General features: G+C 45.8%; 1 protein-coding gene across 8 annotated transcripts in view; it reads left to right on the top strand.

Moving 5' to 3' along the window:
* The first annotated feature begins 815 nt into the window (after nt 1–815).
* YEATS2 (YEATS domain containing 2) overlaps nt 816–18,029 on the top strand; it is a 48,798-nt gene continuing 31,584 nt past the window's right edge. For 7 of the 8 annotated variants that reach the window (XM_039556702.1, XM_039556701.1, XM_039556698.1 and 4 more), the window contains exons 1-10: nt 816–862; nt 1,635–1,747; nt 4,846–4,943; nt 5,041–5,133; nt 8,114–8,356; nt 10,522–10,637; nt 11,801–11,962; nt 13,600–13,711; nt 15,213–15,257; nt 16,277–16,463. In XM_039556702.1, coding sequence (XP_039412636.1) covers nt 1,648–1,747; nt 4,846–4,943; nt 5,041–5,133; nt 8,114–8,356; nt 10,522–10,637; nt 11,801–11,962; nt 13,600–13,711; nt 15,213–15,257; nt 16,277–16,463 — 1,156 coding nt within the window. In that variant the 5' untranslated portion in view covers nt 816–862; nt 1,635–1,647. Of the gene's footprint in view, nt 863–1,634; nt 1,748–4,845; nt 4,944–5,040; nt 5,134–8,113; nt 8,357–10,521; nt 10,638–11,800; nt 11,963–13,599; nt 13,712–15,212; nt 15,258–16,276; nt 16,464–18,029 lie in introns of those variants that run through there. The other variant, XM_019289517.3, reaches the window with a different exon arrangement.

Genomic DNA, 18,029 nt, shown 5'->3' with positions numbered 1-18,029 from the left:
AAATACCCTCAGGGAAGGTGACTTCACCAGCTCCCCGGGGAGCCCATTCCAATGTCTAATCACCCTTTCTGTGAAGAATTTCTTCCTAATGTCCAACCTGACTCTCCACTGGCACAGCTTAATGCTAAGTCCTCTCATCCTGTCCCTTGTTCCCTGGGAGCAGGGCCTGACCCCCACCTGGCTACAACCTCGTAGGGAGTGATAAGGTCCCCCCTGAGCCTCCTTGCTCCGGGCTAAACACCCCCAGCTCGCTCAGCTGCTCCTCCTTCGGCTCGTGCTCCTGCCCCTTCCCCAGCTCCGTTGCCATTCTCTGGACACACTGCAGCACCTCGATCTTCCTTTCGTGAAATATCCTCCACATTAAGTCTTCCTCAAATCTTTTTACACGCTAAAACACGGTCGTTCCAGGCAACAAGTCAGGATCAAGTCACTGCATTCATCTCTCTATATACAAACTCGACCGCGTCGCCCATCTCGGTTTCTCCGCTGCCGCGGGCGAGCTCCCGCCCTGCCCACAGCCTGTGCTCGCCCGCCGCGGGGGTGGCGCGGCCGGAGCTCGCAGCCGCCCGGGGCTCGGCCGCTCCGCCCTGAGGGAGCCCCCGCCCCGCGCGCGCCCGGCCCCTCCGGCCGGTGCGGGCCGTGAGGCGGCACCTGCCCGCGGCCGCCCCGCCCCGCGCGCGCTGCCCGCCTGCGCGGGCCCGCCCCGGCCGTGACGGGCGGCGCTCGGCCTGCGCTCATGGCGGCGGTGGCGGCGGGACGGCCCGGCGGGGGCCGGCGCTGAGCGCCCCGGGCGGCGCGGCGCGGCGGGCGGGGGCGGCCGGTGCAGGCGGCGGGGCCGGACCGGGCCAAGCGGCGGAGCGCGGTGAGCGGCGGGGCGGGCGGAACGCGGGAAGGAGCGCGGCCGCGGCGGCGGCTTTGTGTGCGCGGCGGGGAGGGGAGCGGCGCCGCCGCACGTGGGACCGGCCGCGGGCAGCGCTCCGCCCTCCGCGCCCCGGGCGGCCCCGACACCGGCACCGCCGACACCGCCCCCCCGGCGGCCTCCGCGCCACCTCACGCCTGCGGGTCGAGTCCCGCGGTGCTCCTGCCTCGAGGGGACTCGCTGCTCCCTCACAGGAAGGGTCGTGGCTCGGGTTGAGCGGTTCTGGGCGAGGGACAGCCGGTGTGTGACCCCGCAGCGGGGAGCCCCGGGCTCGTGCCGAGGCACCGGGACCCGTCCGCCGGCCCCAGTCACCGGGGTGCCCAGCATTCCCCCTTCCAGGGACGGTGGTGCCTGCGTGGAGGGAGCCCCGCTCTCCTGTAGTCACGCGCCAGACCACGGTGATATCCCGAGCATCACTCACGGGGCTCTTTGGCAGCCCTTTGCCACCGGGGCACGGGGACTCTTTGCCACTGCAGCCCCACTGGGGCTGTGGGCACCCAGGCTGTGGTGAGCCACAGGCGTCAGGAGGCATTTGAAGCTCCTGGGCTGTGCAGAACAGAACCAGCTCCCAGCTGTGAACCCGTGCGATGATCACTAGCCCCCACCAGAGAGGTGCCGCTGCTCTTTTGCATCACAGGCCTCCCCATGGTGAGAGGTTGAAGCCTGCCCAGAAGGTCACTGTGGGAAACGCTAATGCTTTTATATTTCCTGTCAGTGGAGTAGAGAACATGTCTGGGATCAAGAGAGTGATCGCAGAGAAGGACCCCGACTATGAGGAGATCACCATAACACATCCCAACAAGCGGCACAAAGCAGCCGAACAGTCAGGTAGGAGCTGTGGAATGGGAAATTCTGTGGACGTGCATGCTGTCTGTAAACCGGTCAGGAAAAGGCTGGGATAGGAGTTAGGGGACAAAGGACAGATGTTGAGCAAGGCAGGTAGTGATACCTCTGTGTAGCCAAATGAAGATGTATCATATGTGGAGTCATCCCTACGTGCTATCTGGACCATAAGTAAGGCATGAGGATGCAGCCTTTGGTGCATGATAGGAGATGGAGCACAAGCTCTCCACTGCCCCAGCACTTTGGTTCCTGTTGCTTACTAAAGTATTTACAGTCCATCTTCCTGTGCTGAGTTGTGCTCCAGCCTGTGCATTTGTTCTGTGGCTGGAGTCTGCTCTGGGAAAGATTGGCAGGCTGTTTACATTTTGGGGGACAGAGGTCACAGTACAGCATGGGGAGGAGAAAAAAAATTCCATGACCCTGCAGGAGGGGTAAAAGAGACCCACGACCCTGCAGTACATGCACTGGCTGTTGGAAGATAACAAATGTTTGCAAGAACTGGCAGATGAGGCAGAAACGAGCTGCTTTGATGAAGTGTAGAAAGAATAATTAGGGAGTAGGAAAGGGCTTTGAAACATGCAGGAGAAGAGGAAGAGGAGCACGACTGAAGGAAAGGTGGATAAAGAAGTGTAGTGGAGTGAGTGGCTGGATAAGTAGGTTTGCATTTGGCAAGCTTGGATGTGCTTGCTTTGGGAACCAGCCTGTTGGCAGAGTGCCTGGGACAGGTTGCAGTCTCTCTGGGCAAATGAGAGTAGAGCTTCTTGCCCTGGGGGCAGGGAGTAGGCTAGTGTATTTTGGCATAGCACAGCTAGTGAGAGAGGATCGTGATGGGAAGAACTGACAAACAGGGAGGTGAGAAAACTGAGGCTGACTGTGGGCTCTGAAGAAGATCCAGGAATAGAGCCGGAGCTGCCAGTTGGAGAGGGACATAGGATGGCTTCGTGGGTGATGTTTTGGAGGATGGTGTACAGCTGGACAAGTCTGAGGAGGCTGAACTCTGGGTTGAATGTGGGCAGGTCCTGTCTGCCACGTGGGGCAGGGGCCCTGCCAGTGGGGGCCCAGTGCAGCTGTGCTGGAGCTGGCCATGTCACCACTCCCAGCTGCCTGCCCTGCCTGGCTGCCAGAAGTCACCACCCTCTGTTCTGGCATGTCCCAGGGACTGCAGGCAGGTTTTTAGTCTGCTTCTGAAACAACTTTGCAGAAGGTCTTGATGATGAGCAGGCAGAGTCTCAGGGCCTTGGAAAACTGTCCTTGCCAAAGTGAACTTTGCATTCAGGAGATTCCTCCAAATTGGCTTCTTTTTTCTTCTCATGGAAGATCTCCAGCTTTCAATACTAGAATTCCTTAAGTACACAAATTTCACTAACATGATCCTAATGAGGGACTGCGGTTGACACTAAGCTGCGAAAAAAATGAATATAAAGTGTTCTTGAAAGCCTCTGTAATATAACCACAAATCCTAAAGTGCTTAAATTGTCATGATGCTGGCGTGGCATGGCATCAGCCTTGGGAAGAGATGCAGTTACCCCTCTCTGAACCATACCTCTCATGCCTTAATCTGTTCAGGTTTATTTTAAGTGTAGCCTTACATGAGAATTTCCTCGTCATGGTGCTCATGGCTGGAGGTAAATTATATCCCTCTGGTTTTTAATTTTGCCTTAGTCATAGAGATTTAACCATAATTGTGTTTTAATGTAGGCTTGAACTACTTCTGGTCCTAAAATAAATATATATATATACACACACTCACAAACACACACATATATATATGCATATATATGCGTGTGTGTGTATATATGTATGTGGAAAGAAGGAAAATTATTTAGGATACCCTGGTTGCATATAGAGGCATCAGGTGCCTCACTCCTGTTGTAGGTACCTGATCAGACAGTAAAACTATGTATGCTATCTGGAAGATGCCAGCAAAGCTTTTACTTGCTTTTCTTCCTCCTCTCTATGGGGATATTAGAAATCTCTTCAAACAGATATGTACTTTTTAGGAAGACATACACTTCCTCTGAAGCTCAAGCCAAAGTCTTGGTGCTGTTGCCTCCTATTTCATGTAGAAACAATGTGAGATTTTTCCAGGGAAAACCAGACTCTTTTGCTGATCTGCTTTATAGAGGGGTCACTCTATTTCTGACACAGGCTGGAGCACCTTTTCCAGGCTTTCTTCTAGAAGTGTAATTCCTGCTTTTCCAGGTTCTTATGTAGAATTTGATAAAAACAGAACTTGTTTGAAACCCCTTGATGTAATGGAGGTGGCTTAAATGAAGGTCAATATTAAAGTCTACAGTAGGTGTTGAGCAAAAAGAATAGTTCTTCCTATGTTTACACATGTCCTAGAAAAATATGATAATACACCAGTTCCATTCTTAGCCACTAATTTGCTGTAAGGTATTTGCACAGTTTGAAATCCTAAACTACATACTTTCCACTAAGGTTAGTAAACTCCTTCTGAAAGGCTAAATTTTTTTGACTGCTGTGCTGGAAGAGGATTTTGTAAGAGGTAGACCAGCTTTTGATAATGTAGTTTCCTTTGTGCGTAATAAACAGCTTGTAGGCACTCCAGAGCAGGCTGCACTTCATGCCAGGGCTGAACATATAAATATGAGTTTGTTTTATTCTTGCTGTGTGAGGTGGTGTAAATTTCCTGGATGTGAATCTGGCCAAGGGGAGCAGAAAAATGTCTGTAGTGTTCCAGCTCGCTCCGGCGCTATCGCAGCGGCGACTGCGCTGGGCCAGCACGGTGGAGTTTTACTGTTTACAGCTTTACTGAGGCAGAAGTAAACAAACTGGCCCTGTTCTTCCCATTTTCTGTTATTTGTCATCTCAGACCTAAAAAGGAGAAAATAGCTCTCCACGTAAGCCAGCTTTTAAAGATACATGTGGTTTTTGTTAAGACGTAACTTTTTTTTGCAGGAAAATGATCCGTCCCCCTTATGTGTGTGTGTGCTGGACTTACTATCCCTTCACTTCTCACTCTGTAGTGATTTCTGATCTTTCTGTTTTCAAATAGAGCCTCAAAAATAGGAATGTAAATACTTCCTCCTTCTTTATTTTCCATGCATGGCCTTGTACAGCTCGAGATGTTACTGTGCAGAAGATTGAGACTATTATAAAGGAACAGTTTGCTGTTGAAATGAAGAGTAAAGAACATGAAATTGAAGTTATAGATCAGGTATAAAGGTTTTGTTCTTATAAACACCTAAGATCCTGGTGTTCAGGGCCTGGGGGATTGCTGCAGTGCTTGTCATTACTCTCTTTCCTTTTTGCAGCGCCTGATTGAAGCCAGAAGGATGATGGACAAGCTGCGTGCCTGCATTGTGGCTAACTATTATGCCTCTGCTGGTCTCCTCAAAGCTGGAGAGGTAAAAACTACTTTGGGAATAACAAGACTTCAGGGAATCTTTGCCAAGGAAGGCGTGGAGTTCAGTGGTTTTTCAGCTGGTGTTTGGTGTTGAGATGTGATTTAATGAAACATTGGAATACAAGCTGCAAATGGGGTGGCAGTGGGAGAGGAGACCTTTGTATCACCTGCTGGGCCTCGGGTGCTTGGCAAAGAGGAGTCTTCAAGAAGCAGTTGAGAAATTGTTCAGCAGCCCCTGGTTCTGGTTTCTGAAATACTCTGCATTTTTTTTCTCATCCTCAGTTTTTCCCTGAGAGCACCTTGTTTCTCAGACACTGCACAGTTTGTCCTTGCAAAGCCCTGAAAAGTGTGGAATATGTTTTCCTATTTCACAGGAGGAGAGTGACAACAGATGCGTTTGGGGACTTTTCAGGAAAAAAGAAAAATAATAAAGATTTCAAGATTTCTTGAGTCTTGGGCAGTGCTGTGAAACTATCCTCCCTTTGCCCTGGCAGTCAGTCTGTTGATGGGTTGGTGAACAGACTGATGGCAGCAGTAAAGCAGGAGATAAATCAAGGAGATGTCACAGAGTGATTAAAAATTCACAAGATTAAAAAACCTCAAACCCTGTTAGTTAAACCCCAGTTCTGAGCACTCTGCCCTTAATGACTGCTAATTGCAGAGTGTTCATGACTCGTGCAGGCTCCCAAATGACATGTAGTTCATTACTGATGTAGGCATTTTGTTACCGTCTTTTCAATTCAAGTTGATCTGATTTCCAGTGATTTTTGGAAGCTGTAGATAGGTGCTACAAACATGGTTTTCACTCTAGTCCCATAAGAATTTCTCTTCCAAGCACTTGTTCTCAATGCTACTTCTGGTTTTTCTGTTGTGCTTTTCAGAGGACTTGGAGTGAGGTAAAAACAAAAAGGTTCAGCTTGTTTTTCCCTCTCTGAGCTTGAGTTAAGCAACTGGAGTTGGAAAAGGTTGTGGTAGCCTTGGGAGGCTTAGAGATCTCTCTGCCCCCTTTGATTTTTGTGTAGGCAGCTGAAGAATGTGACCTAAGTTCTAATCTTTGAAAGTGCCTTTATCCATTGTCATCATCTCTCTGCAGGAGCTGTACTGTTCCTTGTTCTTCTTGTTCTGCCATGGAGGTGTTCGCTTTTTTCACACTTTCCAGAAATAATATATTTTGTAATTGTTTTGAGGTATTCACAAAACTTGCTGGTGCCTCCTTGCTTTATTTAGTTTTAGTTTTTATGAGCTTATGGCTAGTCTAGCTGTATCTTTAATTGCATTTTTAATCTTTTTCTAAAAGCCCTGATTTGCACACAGGTTAAATCAGTTTCTCCTTTATTTTGAAATTGTTGCTGATTTTCAATGTTCAGTTTTCTTCATTGTCTGTTTTTAATTGTGGCTCATGTATGTTTGACCAGGCAGTGAAAGATTGTCTTGTTTCTGCTTCTGGTAGAATAGGAGTCTTTGTAGTTTAATTCAGAACTTCTGGGAAGATGATTTGCAGCTTCCTGACCTGTTCTCATAAATATATACAGTTCTCGAACCCAATGCTGCTGAGTTTGAGGCTTGGGATTGCTCATGATTGTGGTTTATTATGTTTCCCCACAACTTATTTGACAAGACGTTGGTCATTTTACTTGACTAGAGGTAAAACAAAAGATGTTCTTGGTGTGGGTTTGGTTTGGGCTTTGGGTTTTTTTGGACAGGATGTGTGTGTGTCCCTGCCCTTGGATATATGGATCTAACTCTCCTAAGCTGGCAGTTGAGATCTGGTAATTGCTTCACTTGTGCACATAATGGACAGTTGGAAAGGAAGTTCTGGAATGATCCTTGAAAGGCCAAGGTGGGACAATGTTTAAAACTCCACTCTTGCTACCACCTCTCAAGGGCAGTTCTGCTGCTCTGTAGTGATGCTGGTGTCTGCCTCCCCCTCAATCATGTTGGCAGAATTCTGAGTCAGGGAACTTAATGTGGATTGAAAATAAACCTGCAAAGGAAAACAAACAAAAACAGTAACAAAACAAAAAAAGCAACAAATAAATCCCAGGTCCGTTTCTTGATTTGTTTTCTTTTGTGACATGTCCCATGAATAATTGTTCCAGCCTGGCTGATCCGGGTGGTTTGGGCAGGGAAGAAGAAGCCTCTTTGAGCTGGTACTGCCTGTAAGAGAAGCTGCCAGTGCCACTCTGGTGTGAGTCTGTGGCTGCTGGAACTGGAGGGAGGCTGTCAGTGCTCTGCTGCTGCAGAGGGGTGTTCCTGCCTGACTTGGTTCATCATGGAACCGAGGTGACAGGGAGGTCTGGTGCTTTGGTCAAGAAGTGGCCAAGGGACACTTGTTTTGAGTTGATGAATGTTTTTCTTCTACTTCTGAAGTAAAAAGCAAATGCAGGAGAAAAAGAAGGGCCTTTGTCATGGTAATGAAAAAACCAGAGATTTAAACACTAGCCTGCCCTGTCCTCCCCTGTGCAGGTTTAGGAGGATCTAAGATTAGCTCTAAGGTGTCCGTTTTGAGGAAAGTTTGCAAGCATGCCTAAGCACATTATTATTTATCCCCTGTTAAGCTTTGGGAGCAGACAGGGTGTAGCTTGCTTCATAGGTGTTGACAAGACTGCCAGTGAGTATCCAAGCTAAAGAGCCTGATGCACTTATCTACCCTGCTTGCCTGCAAGAGCCGGGCAGCTGTGGCCTTCCTGTGTGTGGTGAGACTGGAGGTGTCTGCACAGGAAGAGGAGAGGTTATTTTCAAAGGGACACTCTAGGTAGTTGAGTAGGCTGCAGTTCTTCCTTCCAAAACCAATTTGGGGTACTGTTTCTGTAGAACCATTTTAAGCTTTTCTCTTCTGCAGCATATGCTTTTCCTGCAAGGCAGATGATTAAATATTTGCTTTTTCTTCATTCTTTGACTTTTTCTCTTCTGGCGCAGCTTTGTTTTTATCTGGGCTGCAGGGAAATAGTGACCAAATCTTCCTGACCTCTTCGTTGCAGGGGACCAGGTCATGCGATGCAACAATTCTTAATCACCCTTCAATCAAGAAATTCTTGGAATCTCCCTCTAGATCATCGTCTCCAGCTAACCAGGGCTCAGACACTCCCTCTGCCAACCACTCCGAGAGCGACTCGCTCTCTCAGCACAATGACTTTCTCCTGGACAAAGACAATGGCAACTTGGATGCAGACGAGCGGCTGACAAACAGCCTGGACCAGAGACAGAGCAGAAATGCTGGCCGGGTAAAGTAAAACTCGAGTGGTGATCAAGTTGTTGGAGGTGTGTGCTCTGAGGACTCGGTGCTGGCACCAGGAGCTCTTCATGTTTTCACCCACCTTGCTGAAGATCTGTTTCTTACCCTCTCCAACCACTTGCTCCCACTCCCTCAGCCTGGCTTTGCTGTAAGGCCAACTGAAGTGTCTGTAACGTGGGTACCTCCTCTTACCTCAGTCCTGCCCAAAGCGAGCTCAGCCGGCTGGGGAGAGCTGTGGGGTCAGCAGAGCTCTGCCACCCTCTTGGTCGTAGCCTCTGGGGAAGAAGGTGCTTCACAGCCTGAGCACAGAGCTTTGCTGTATGGATGCAAGTCAGGTCGGGAGGTAGAGCCTGCAGAGGAGAGCAATGTGTGTCGTTCTCAGCACTGTTTTCAAGAAGTAATGCTGCTGCCTGGCTCTGGGTGCCCATGGGGACTGCATTGTGTAGAATGGTTGATCCACTGGAGGGGTTTGGCCTCCTCAGCAGCCTGTAGTGCAAACAGTAACACTGGAGGATTAGCTCACCCTGGCAGCGTGAGTTTGTAGAGCTTGGGTGCACAGCTTGGGACCAGACAGGACAGAATTGTTTTTTCTCTTGATATTGCTGCTTGCTGTTGTGCATTATCACCATTTGCTTAACTGAACCAGTCTGACCCAAGTAAAAATACATCCTGTCAATGTTCCTTCATACTTTTTGGGGGTTATTTTTGACCTGGATCCAGTCCCTCCCTTTGTGGCTCACTGTGCAGCCACACAAATGCTTCATCTGTTGGCTGCAGGTAGCTCCACTGGGGAGGCTCACTCAGTGTCTGCAGGTGAAATGTGCCTTAGTAGATGAGGTGAAACTCTTCAGTTTCCTTTCAGTTCCTTTAAGTGGTCAGGCCTGCCAGAGGAGTACAGCCAGGAATGGGTGTATCAGTGAATGTGGTTGCATTCCGTAGCTGAATAAGTTGCACTAACACATGGCAGAAAGAGGAGTGATTCTACCTCCGTTAAACAGCATGACTCCCTTGATAGCAGGGCTGCAGTTTGCTGGAGCTCTGCCCTGGGTCTGTAGCAGAAGGCAGATGAGCCATATAGAATGTGGACCCACCTACATTGTAAACCACCAGACCAGCAGAACTTGTTTCAGTGCCAGGGGCATAGATGGAGCAGTTGTATTGCTTGGGGGTAGCACATTAGGACATCTTTGACCAGTGCAGAGGAGGCTGAGGGAGTGATGAGGAGCAGGAGCCATCCCAGCCTTCTATGACTCCTTGCTCCACTTTGAGGCATCCCTGACTTAAGAGAGGAGGGGAAATGGTTCCTTAGTGAATCCAGTGCTTCCCACGCTCGTCTGGCGAGTGGTCAGTGGAGTGCATCCAGTGGGCTGCTCCGTGGTCACTTGAGAATGGTGGTCCTGTTTTTTCCAGACAGGCACTTCATCCAGCAGGGTTGTAGAAAAGCCTCTCAGTCCCATGCAAACAACACTTCCACTTGTGTTGACATAGTGGGTGGTCAGATCATTGTGAGAGTGTTGGCCACTGCTTAATAGCTGGGGTTGTGTTACAGGGTGGTTGGATTTATTGTGCCTCGGTACTGCCATGGATTTGTGGGTTTACCTGGATGGCAGTGACAGTTTATGGCTGCTCTCCCTGTTCAGTTGGAGCTGAATTCCTGTCTCAAACCCAGCCTCGATTCTTCACCGTGAGGCAACACCAGAGTGTCTCAGAGCAGCAGAGACTGGGACTGAGAAAGATTTAGATTTTCAGCCCCACTCATGGGTGATTGAGCTTTGTTCCTGATTAGTGACCACCATGATGCCATTCTAGCTGTGCCCGGTTTTATTTCAGATAGTGCAGGGGCAGTGCTTTTGAAACCCAAGCTGAAGTCGTGGCTCAGCTCCATGGGATGTCGCACCATGTCTGCTCAGTTAAGCCATGCAGTGTGTTCTTGGCTAGGAAGGAAGCATTGTTACATGCCTGACTTGCTTAAATGTGCCTAGAGAGCAATTTAAGTATTTTTAGGGATGATTCCTTGTTGGTCTTTCATTTATGCAGGGTTTTGTTGTTTTTGTTTTTTTTAACAACACTTCACTTTTCTAGCACCAAACAAAATGATGTTTAAGAGGAATGTTTGGGTTTTTGTTTGCCTTTTTTTTCTTCCCCTACCCTCAGGACAGTTTGGGTGTTTCAAGCTCTCAAAAACCAGGACAACGAAATGCCGGACTGTCAAATGATGAAACTTCACGACTTTATGTGAAGAAAACGATTGTGGTTGGCAACGTCTCCAAGTTAGTATCCAGAGCCTGAGGGATGGTCCTTTATTTCAGGATTAAATTGAATAGAAAGTTACATTTAGGAGACAAATGAAATTGCTAGGCTGTCGCAATATGAGCTGTTACCCTTGAATAATCACTGTACCCAAGGCAGCCCTCCTCTGGTCTCAGCATAAGTTTTTTTGTGGAAGGAACAAGTGTTTTCATAGTTATTTTATTTATAAATTTATATGTGTACAGAGGTTTTAAGATCTGTTTCTCTCTCAAGGAAAGTCTTTCAGCCTTTTTTGATCAGGTAGAAGTCAGAAGTTTTCCCCCAAAAATTTGGAAAAGCAAGTTGTCCTAATTCAGTGTCTTGGCTAATTGAATTAGTTGGCTAATTCAGTGTGTCCATAGGTACAGTGTGGGGGTTTCTGAAACAGAAGAAAAACCCCAAGAGAATAATGCACCACCAACCACGATGAGAAAAATTCAGAATAGTCTGAATAAATTAATTCATACATTTTTTATTTATATGTAAAGGAAGAAGACAGGTAAATATATATAACTTTTGATCCTCTAGGAAATGAGTGAAGAAAGGCATTAGTTTTAGGAAACTGGACAATTCCAGGCTTTAACTCTCCCGTCTTTGCTCTACTCAAGTCAGTCTTTTGCATAGACTATATCAGACATTTGCTAATAAAACTTAGAGTCAGAATTGCTTCTTGAAAATCTACCTAGGGCTGGACCCAGAAATAAGTATTGACTGAAGCTGCTTAAAATTTTATAAGAAAAATTGTATTTTTTTGTATTTATGGTAGCTGAGTTGTTGATGTTGTGTTCTGGTGTGGTTTTGCTTCCTGATATCTCAGAATAGGACAGGATAAGGAATTTGACAGTGGTAGAATGTTAAAACTAAGTCTTCTTAATTAAGAGCCAAATGTTTAAACAGGTAAATTTCATATGGCAGTTGTGCATTAAAATAGAGGAAATGTGTTAGAAACTTAGAGTAGATTATGGGACCTGTATCTGTTCCTGGATGAACTGTCAGAGTGAGGACAAATGAGCAGAACTGTACCGGGGGCAAGGTTCCCACAAGCATTTTAACATCCCCAATTTTTTTGCCTAATCTTTCCTGGAGTACTTTTTGCAGTATTTGTCTATTTTATCTTGTGTTTGTTATTTAATTTCTTTGTCAGATACATTCCCCCTGACAAGAGAGAAGAAAATGATCAGTCAACCCATAAATGGATGGTTTACGTCCGAGGCTCTCGGAGGGAACCCAGCATAAATCATTTTGTCAAGAAAGTTTGGTTCTTCCTCCATCCCAGTTACAAACCTAATGACCTGGTAGAAGTGAGGTAATAAGGAATTATTCCAGTCACTATTCCAGTCTTCATGCTTGCCAGGCTTACAGTGCCAAGTTTTTTAAAAAATTAACAACTTCTTTTCCTGGTTTAGTATTCCATGTCTGTGCTTAACTTGGCTTACTCCAAAACAGTAGTAAAAATAAATGAGGTTTTTTTATGTAAATGTGCCAAAAATGTTTGTTGGCTTGGGTTTTTTTTTAAATTTCCTTCTGAGAGAAAGCATCCAGTTGTTGCATTTCATGCTATTCATGTGGGTTGTACCTCTCCTCTATGTGTTACATACGCTGTCTGCTGCTCACGTTAGACTTGGTGCTAAACAAAGTGTTTTCTACCACCCACCTATTCCAGTGTGGAAAAGGAAGAGGAATCTCAAAAAGCTGATTTGCCCATATTTTTAATGCCACAAGTGTGTTTGGGCATGAATATCCCACTCCAAAATATTTCTCCATGGTAGTGAGATCAGTGGCGTTGGCTTCATGCTTTGAGGACTTTGCCGTCATGGTGCTGGTGCTACAGAAATGGGGCAGCTTCCCTGTGCTCTGCCAGACCTGTATTCCACACCTGTTTTGCAAGCTGTGACCCTGGTGCGGGGTAGGTTCTCTCTTGACTGCTGCAGGGAAATGCCCTGTCAGTATTTCATCCTTCTTCCTTGGACAAGACTGAGGGAGGATGCCTTCAAAATAGTTGGTGTCTTCCCAAAGAAATTATTCTCCACAGGATGTTCAGCTGCCTCCTGGAGGGAGGAGTGTGGGAAGGACTGCTTAGGTACAGAATGGCAATTTAATGCTGGCAAAATTAAACTACTGAAAGGCAACTCCGGGAAGACTTACCTGAGATAAGAAGTGTTGGTATGGCTCAGTAGTGTTTCTGAGAAGACAACCCTGACAGGACAAAAGCAAATTCCTTTGTAACATATCAAATTGCATTTGATTGCTCTCTTTTTGTGCCTTTCTCAGTTTTAAGTGCTGGTTATCTTCTGTTTTAACCCCATCTGGTTAATTGATTTCTGGTGTCACAGTCCCATTTATCATAGTGAACATTAATGTTCTGGACTAAAAATTGCCTTTAAACCTTTGGCATTTTTTTCTGTTGAAACTACATTTGCATTTACAATAACAAGCTGAAATACAGAGTAACAGTAAATGTTACAAATCCTTCCTTTTCAGCTTGGAGAATGACAGTGATTAACTTTTCCTTGGTGTCTGTATGTTGTTCTCTTGGTGTTGTATGAAACATGTGCCTTTTTGCTACTAGATAGGGAGCAGCAGAAAGTAATTGCAAAATGCTGCATTGGAAGCTCACCTTGCAGTGAGCTGACTGGGGTTTTTTCTAACCAAGTCTTTTTCATTTGGCATAGCACAGCCCTTTTCTTGTCTTCTTTTTAAAAATATGATACTTCTTTCCCACGTGTCTCATCCAACAGTGTTTTACCATTTTCTTTCCTGTCCCCTTGTGTAAAGTTAAACTATGTTTTCAGCTGTCCAAAGCCATAAAATTCTCATTGCTGTGATTAGACCCAAAGATAGCTTAAGTTGTCAGCTAGAAAAACAGTCTTTGGCTTTCTGAAAAGGAGGGAGTAGAAAGCTGTACCACTTCCGCATCAAAATGTAATCACCGTTTGTTTCCAGAGAACCTCCATTTCACCTGACCAGGAGAGGCTGGGGAGAATTTCCAGTGAGAGTGCAGATACACTTCAAGGATAGCCAGAACAAAAGGATTGATATCATACACAATTTGAAGGTATTTGAACAAAATACTTGAGAGAAAGGCATTTAAATGAGCTCTTTTGCATAATCTAGAAGAGGCTCTGCTTGTGTATGTGCTTTTGCCTCTCTGTGTTATGAGTGTCCTCCTGGTTATTTTCATATGAATAGTTGAGCTGGAGGATCAAAATAGATCCAGGAAAGCCTCTTACCTTGGCTGTATGGAGTTGATGCAGTAGCAGGGAACCCAGCCTTGCAGCAGCTGAAGCTGCTCAGAGAAGCAATGTTTACCTGTTTTTTCTGTACAATTTGAGATTTTCATCATGTTTTCGCTGGCTTTAACCTAACGGTGCTTTAGGGCTTTCTTCCTCCTGGTAAAGTGGCTACCATGTCTGTTCTGTTCCTTTAGCACAGGCACATATCAGCTAATGATGATCTTTGTTGTTAGAGTGGGCAGGGAGGGCTGAGATTCCCTATTCAGCCTATGTTCCCTTTGAAAAGAGCTCCCTTTTCCAACTCATTCACCCCTGTAACACTTGGGATTTATAGTATGCAGCTATTTATAGTCCTGGAAAACTAGGCCATTGCTCGTTTTCCTTTTAATTAATAGTCCCTGGCATGAGTGGACTTAAGTCCTGAGCTGGGTTAGTCTCCTGTTTCTTTGAGCAGCATTAGTTTTATTTGAGCTCTGCCTGCATTAATGAATTTCATGCTAAATAAGGTACCTCATTGCAACCCTAAATATAGACAGTAGAGGAGGTTGAAAATATTCCCCTGCAACTTAGGGACTTTTAATGCAGGTGGTGAGTAAAATGTGTTTGGGGAGATACGACCTGGGGAGAAATTATTAACACTGTGATGGACGGTGAAGGAAGCTCAGCCTACAGAAGAAAAATGAGCCAGTCCATGGCACACAGGAGCTCAAATCAGCAAATCTTTGCTGTTCCCATACTGAGCCTGTGGCTGCCATGAGGGTGTGAGAGTGAGCTGAGCCCTCCTCCGTGGCTGGCACCTCGTGTGCCCCTGCACTCTGGCACATTGTGCTCCTCCCAAACCCAGCTGCTTCTATAGGTGTCTTAACAGATGCCTCTGGGATGTTATGCCTCTTTATCAGCTGATGGCTCGGTGTGAACACTTACTTAATCAAGAACTGTAGTTTAAACATAGCTTTTGTGTTGGTCAGTTGAAAGTTCAGAGTTTTTCTCATTATTATTTCCTTATATTGACATCAAGAATAAAAAAATGACACTGACTGAGGACTTCTCTTAGATGGAAATATTCCCTCAGCAATCTCATTTCCTTCAACTTTTTTGCTCCTTTCCACTTTAGTGTGGGCCTTGGGTCATGGTTGAATTTTTTGCAGAAGAGAGGGAAGGCACTTATCAGAGCCCACAGATTTCTGACTTTATGGCCTCAAAATACTGAATACGCTGCTGCTCAACTTAGATAGTTTGAAAATTCTTTCAAACAATTTGTATTGTAAGTTCTAGCTAATATATTGCTTTGCCCTGGCTAATATATTGTATTGTCTTACCCAGCTGGACAGGACCTACACAGGCCTGCAGACACTTGGCGCAGAAACGGTGAGTCAGAGGGTCATGGGATGGATGTTGTGCTTTGATTCCCTTAAAGATGTTTAAAAAGAAAAGATTCATGGGACTAAGCACAGAGTCAAACCCATTTGATTTCACAATTTCTAGAATGTAGATTTTGCTCTCTTGTTGAATGAAAGGATTGTGACACCTTGTCACTATTCATGACAACAGTATTTTTTTCTCCTTCCTGGTTCAGGGGACACCGTTTCCAGCTCTTCCTTCACAAAGAACTTGGCTTGTACTGGAGCTTTAAATTTTATTGCTTTGTGAAGCTTTTGGTGCGAAATGTTCTGATTTGCGTTCTGATGTGGTGCAGAGCTTACACATAAAGAATTTAAGTTCAAGGGATCATCCAAATATTCTGTTGAAATTTTGCTGTATATTAAGTACTTCTAAGTTTCCATATCTGTCAAGATTCAGGACATTAATGGAAAATGAACTCTTAATTAATAACCCATAGTTCACTGTATTTCTGAAATTTTCTTGATATTGTTTTCCCCTTGTTGTACTGTAGTGAATGGAAATTTTTATGGTGAAATCGCATTACTTCAGCTTTTCAGTTTGTGGAGAAAACATTAATGTGAAATGTCTACTGTGATTAAAGAACACTTTTGAAGAGTAGATCATGTGGTGTGTTTCTCAAGGCCTTACCAGAAAAGGCAGGCTTCAGTTTTGTGCCGGTCTCTACAGGGGTATGCAGTCCTTTCTTTAGTGGGTTGCTTGGAGCTGGGCTGCATAATCCTTCCAGTGTTTACAGTTCAGATTTCCCCATGGACTGAGACATGCTATTTTACTGTGGGGATTCAATGTTGCAAGATTTTTGTCGTAGCTCAAGTACTGATGGACCTTTGGGAACTGTCCCTGAAATGAATGGAAATGTTATGTAGAGGTGGGGGAAACAAAGGGAGAGGTTTTTAGGCATTAAAATAAATAGACATCGTTGTTCTTGGTTTTTATATCTTTACCTAGCTACCAAATACTAATGTCCTTTCTCCTATTTTTGGAAGGTAGTGGATGTGGAGCTACACAGGCATTCCCTTGGCGAGGAGTATCTCTTCTCCCAGTCTTCAGAGTCTGACCTTTCTGATGTTCCTACATCTTTATCACTGCCACTGAGTATCCCAGCACCAGTCAAAGCTTCTTCACCAATTAAACAATTGAGGGACTCCAGCCCAGATGCTTCTGTGGACAAAGGTAAAGCAAATGGGTGTAGGTGAAAGGCAAGTTCTTGGAACTTTGGCTCTGCTGGATACCTCCTCTTAATTGCTCTTATGCCTTAAAGGTTGCTGGTGCTACATGCTTGTTGCTCACCCTAGATCATATTTTCCTTAATGTGCTCTGAAATGTAATGCAGAAATTGTTACAGATTATTTGGTTTTGGAGTTTGGTTCGGTTTTGTTCCGGTTTTTTATCTGAAGTTTGTTGAGCAGGCTCTGTTTTGCTAAAATGTAGTGAATAGGGAAGAGCAGATGTAGTTGGAAAAAAGGCGGTTGAATAGCACTTGTAGTTTTGGCTTTGGCAGACTATTTTCAGAGGGGCTTTTAGGTTTCTGAATGTTTTAGGGACTGTGTATACATTTAAGGAATTGGTCTAGTGGTGCGTTCAGTTACATGTTAGTGCTTAACATGAGCTGACTATGAGGGAACAAAAATCCCTAGGTAACTGCAGTCACTGTACTGTTGGGAATAGAGATTGAAAAAGTCGTGTTTGTTTGTCTCAGGGATGATGGCATCTCTGCACGTCGGGGTCTCATTTTCCCCTTCCTCTGTAAGATCAGGAAAGTCAGGGTCCATTGCAGTGGAGCAGCAGTTGAGGCCTTAGGATCACTTGGATTGCCTGGAACAGGCAGTGTTGGCCCCCTGGGCACGCTGCTAGGATTTGTAGTTTGAAGTAGGAAGAGCCGTGCCTCTGTTGGCATTGAGCTTTGCTTTCTGGAACACTCGGTGTCAAGGCTTGCACGACAAACCTTGGTTACCTGGGCTGAGATACTGGGGTGTGTGTTACAGTTTGTTACAGTTTACATTCTTTAGTGTGAGAAACCTGGACACAGCAACGCTGTATTTCAAAATAGTGTCAGGTGCAGCATGGTCTGATGCTTTTCTTGATTTATGCTGACACTCCTGTGTTCAAGGAGTGGCTATATGCTGGTTCTGTGCATGGTTGTGCTTCCTGATAGGCACTGTGATGCCACTGGTGGTGTTCAAGCTCAGCAAGAAGAATGTCTGCTGTATAAATGTGGTCTTTTCTTGGGGCCAGAAAAGGACAAACTCAACCAAATTTTAAACACACAGGTTTTTTTATTCAAACAGGAAGATTTGTAGCATCTTTAGCTGAGCAGTGCTACAGCCAACAGGAAGGAAGTAAACCTACCTTCTTTTTACACTGGCAGGCAGTGGCTTCTCTCAGCAGCTCCAGGTTAATTGATCTCCTTCTACACCAAATAAAGTGGATTCCATAGCCCAGCTCAAAAGGCAGTCTCTGGACTCCTTGACCTCTTACTCCAGAAAATGCACTGCGAGATTCTCTGCAAAGGAGACCCAGCCTTAGTCCTGTGGAGCCCTAACCAAGGACACTTGGGACTAGCAGCAGCTTTTGTTCAGTGGAAGGTCATTCCAAGAAAGTGTGTAAGAGGTGGCTGATCACCTGCCGCAGCTGAACAGGGTGTGCATGTTACCATTTTATTCTTCTTGTCCAGCAGATCCAAGAGGCCTGTGCAGGAGCAATCCCCTACCTCACTTCTCCCTGTTCAACGCCTCCCAC

Source organism: Corvus cornix, chromosome 9, assembly GCF_000738735.6.
Source record: "Corvus cornix cornix isolate S_Up_H32 chromosome 9, ASM73873v5, whole genome shotgun sequence".
Classification (NCBI taxonomy): Eukaryota; Metazoa; Chordata; class Aves; order Passeriformes; family Corvidae; genus Corvus; species Corvus cornix.
This window is presented reverse-complemented; position numbering and strand designations above follow the sequence as displayed.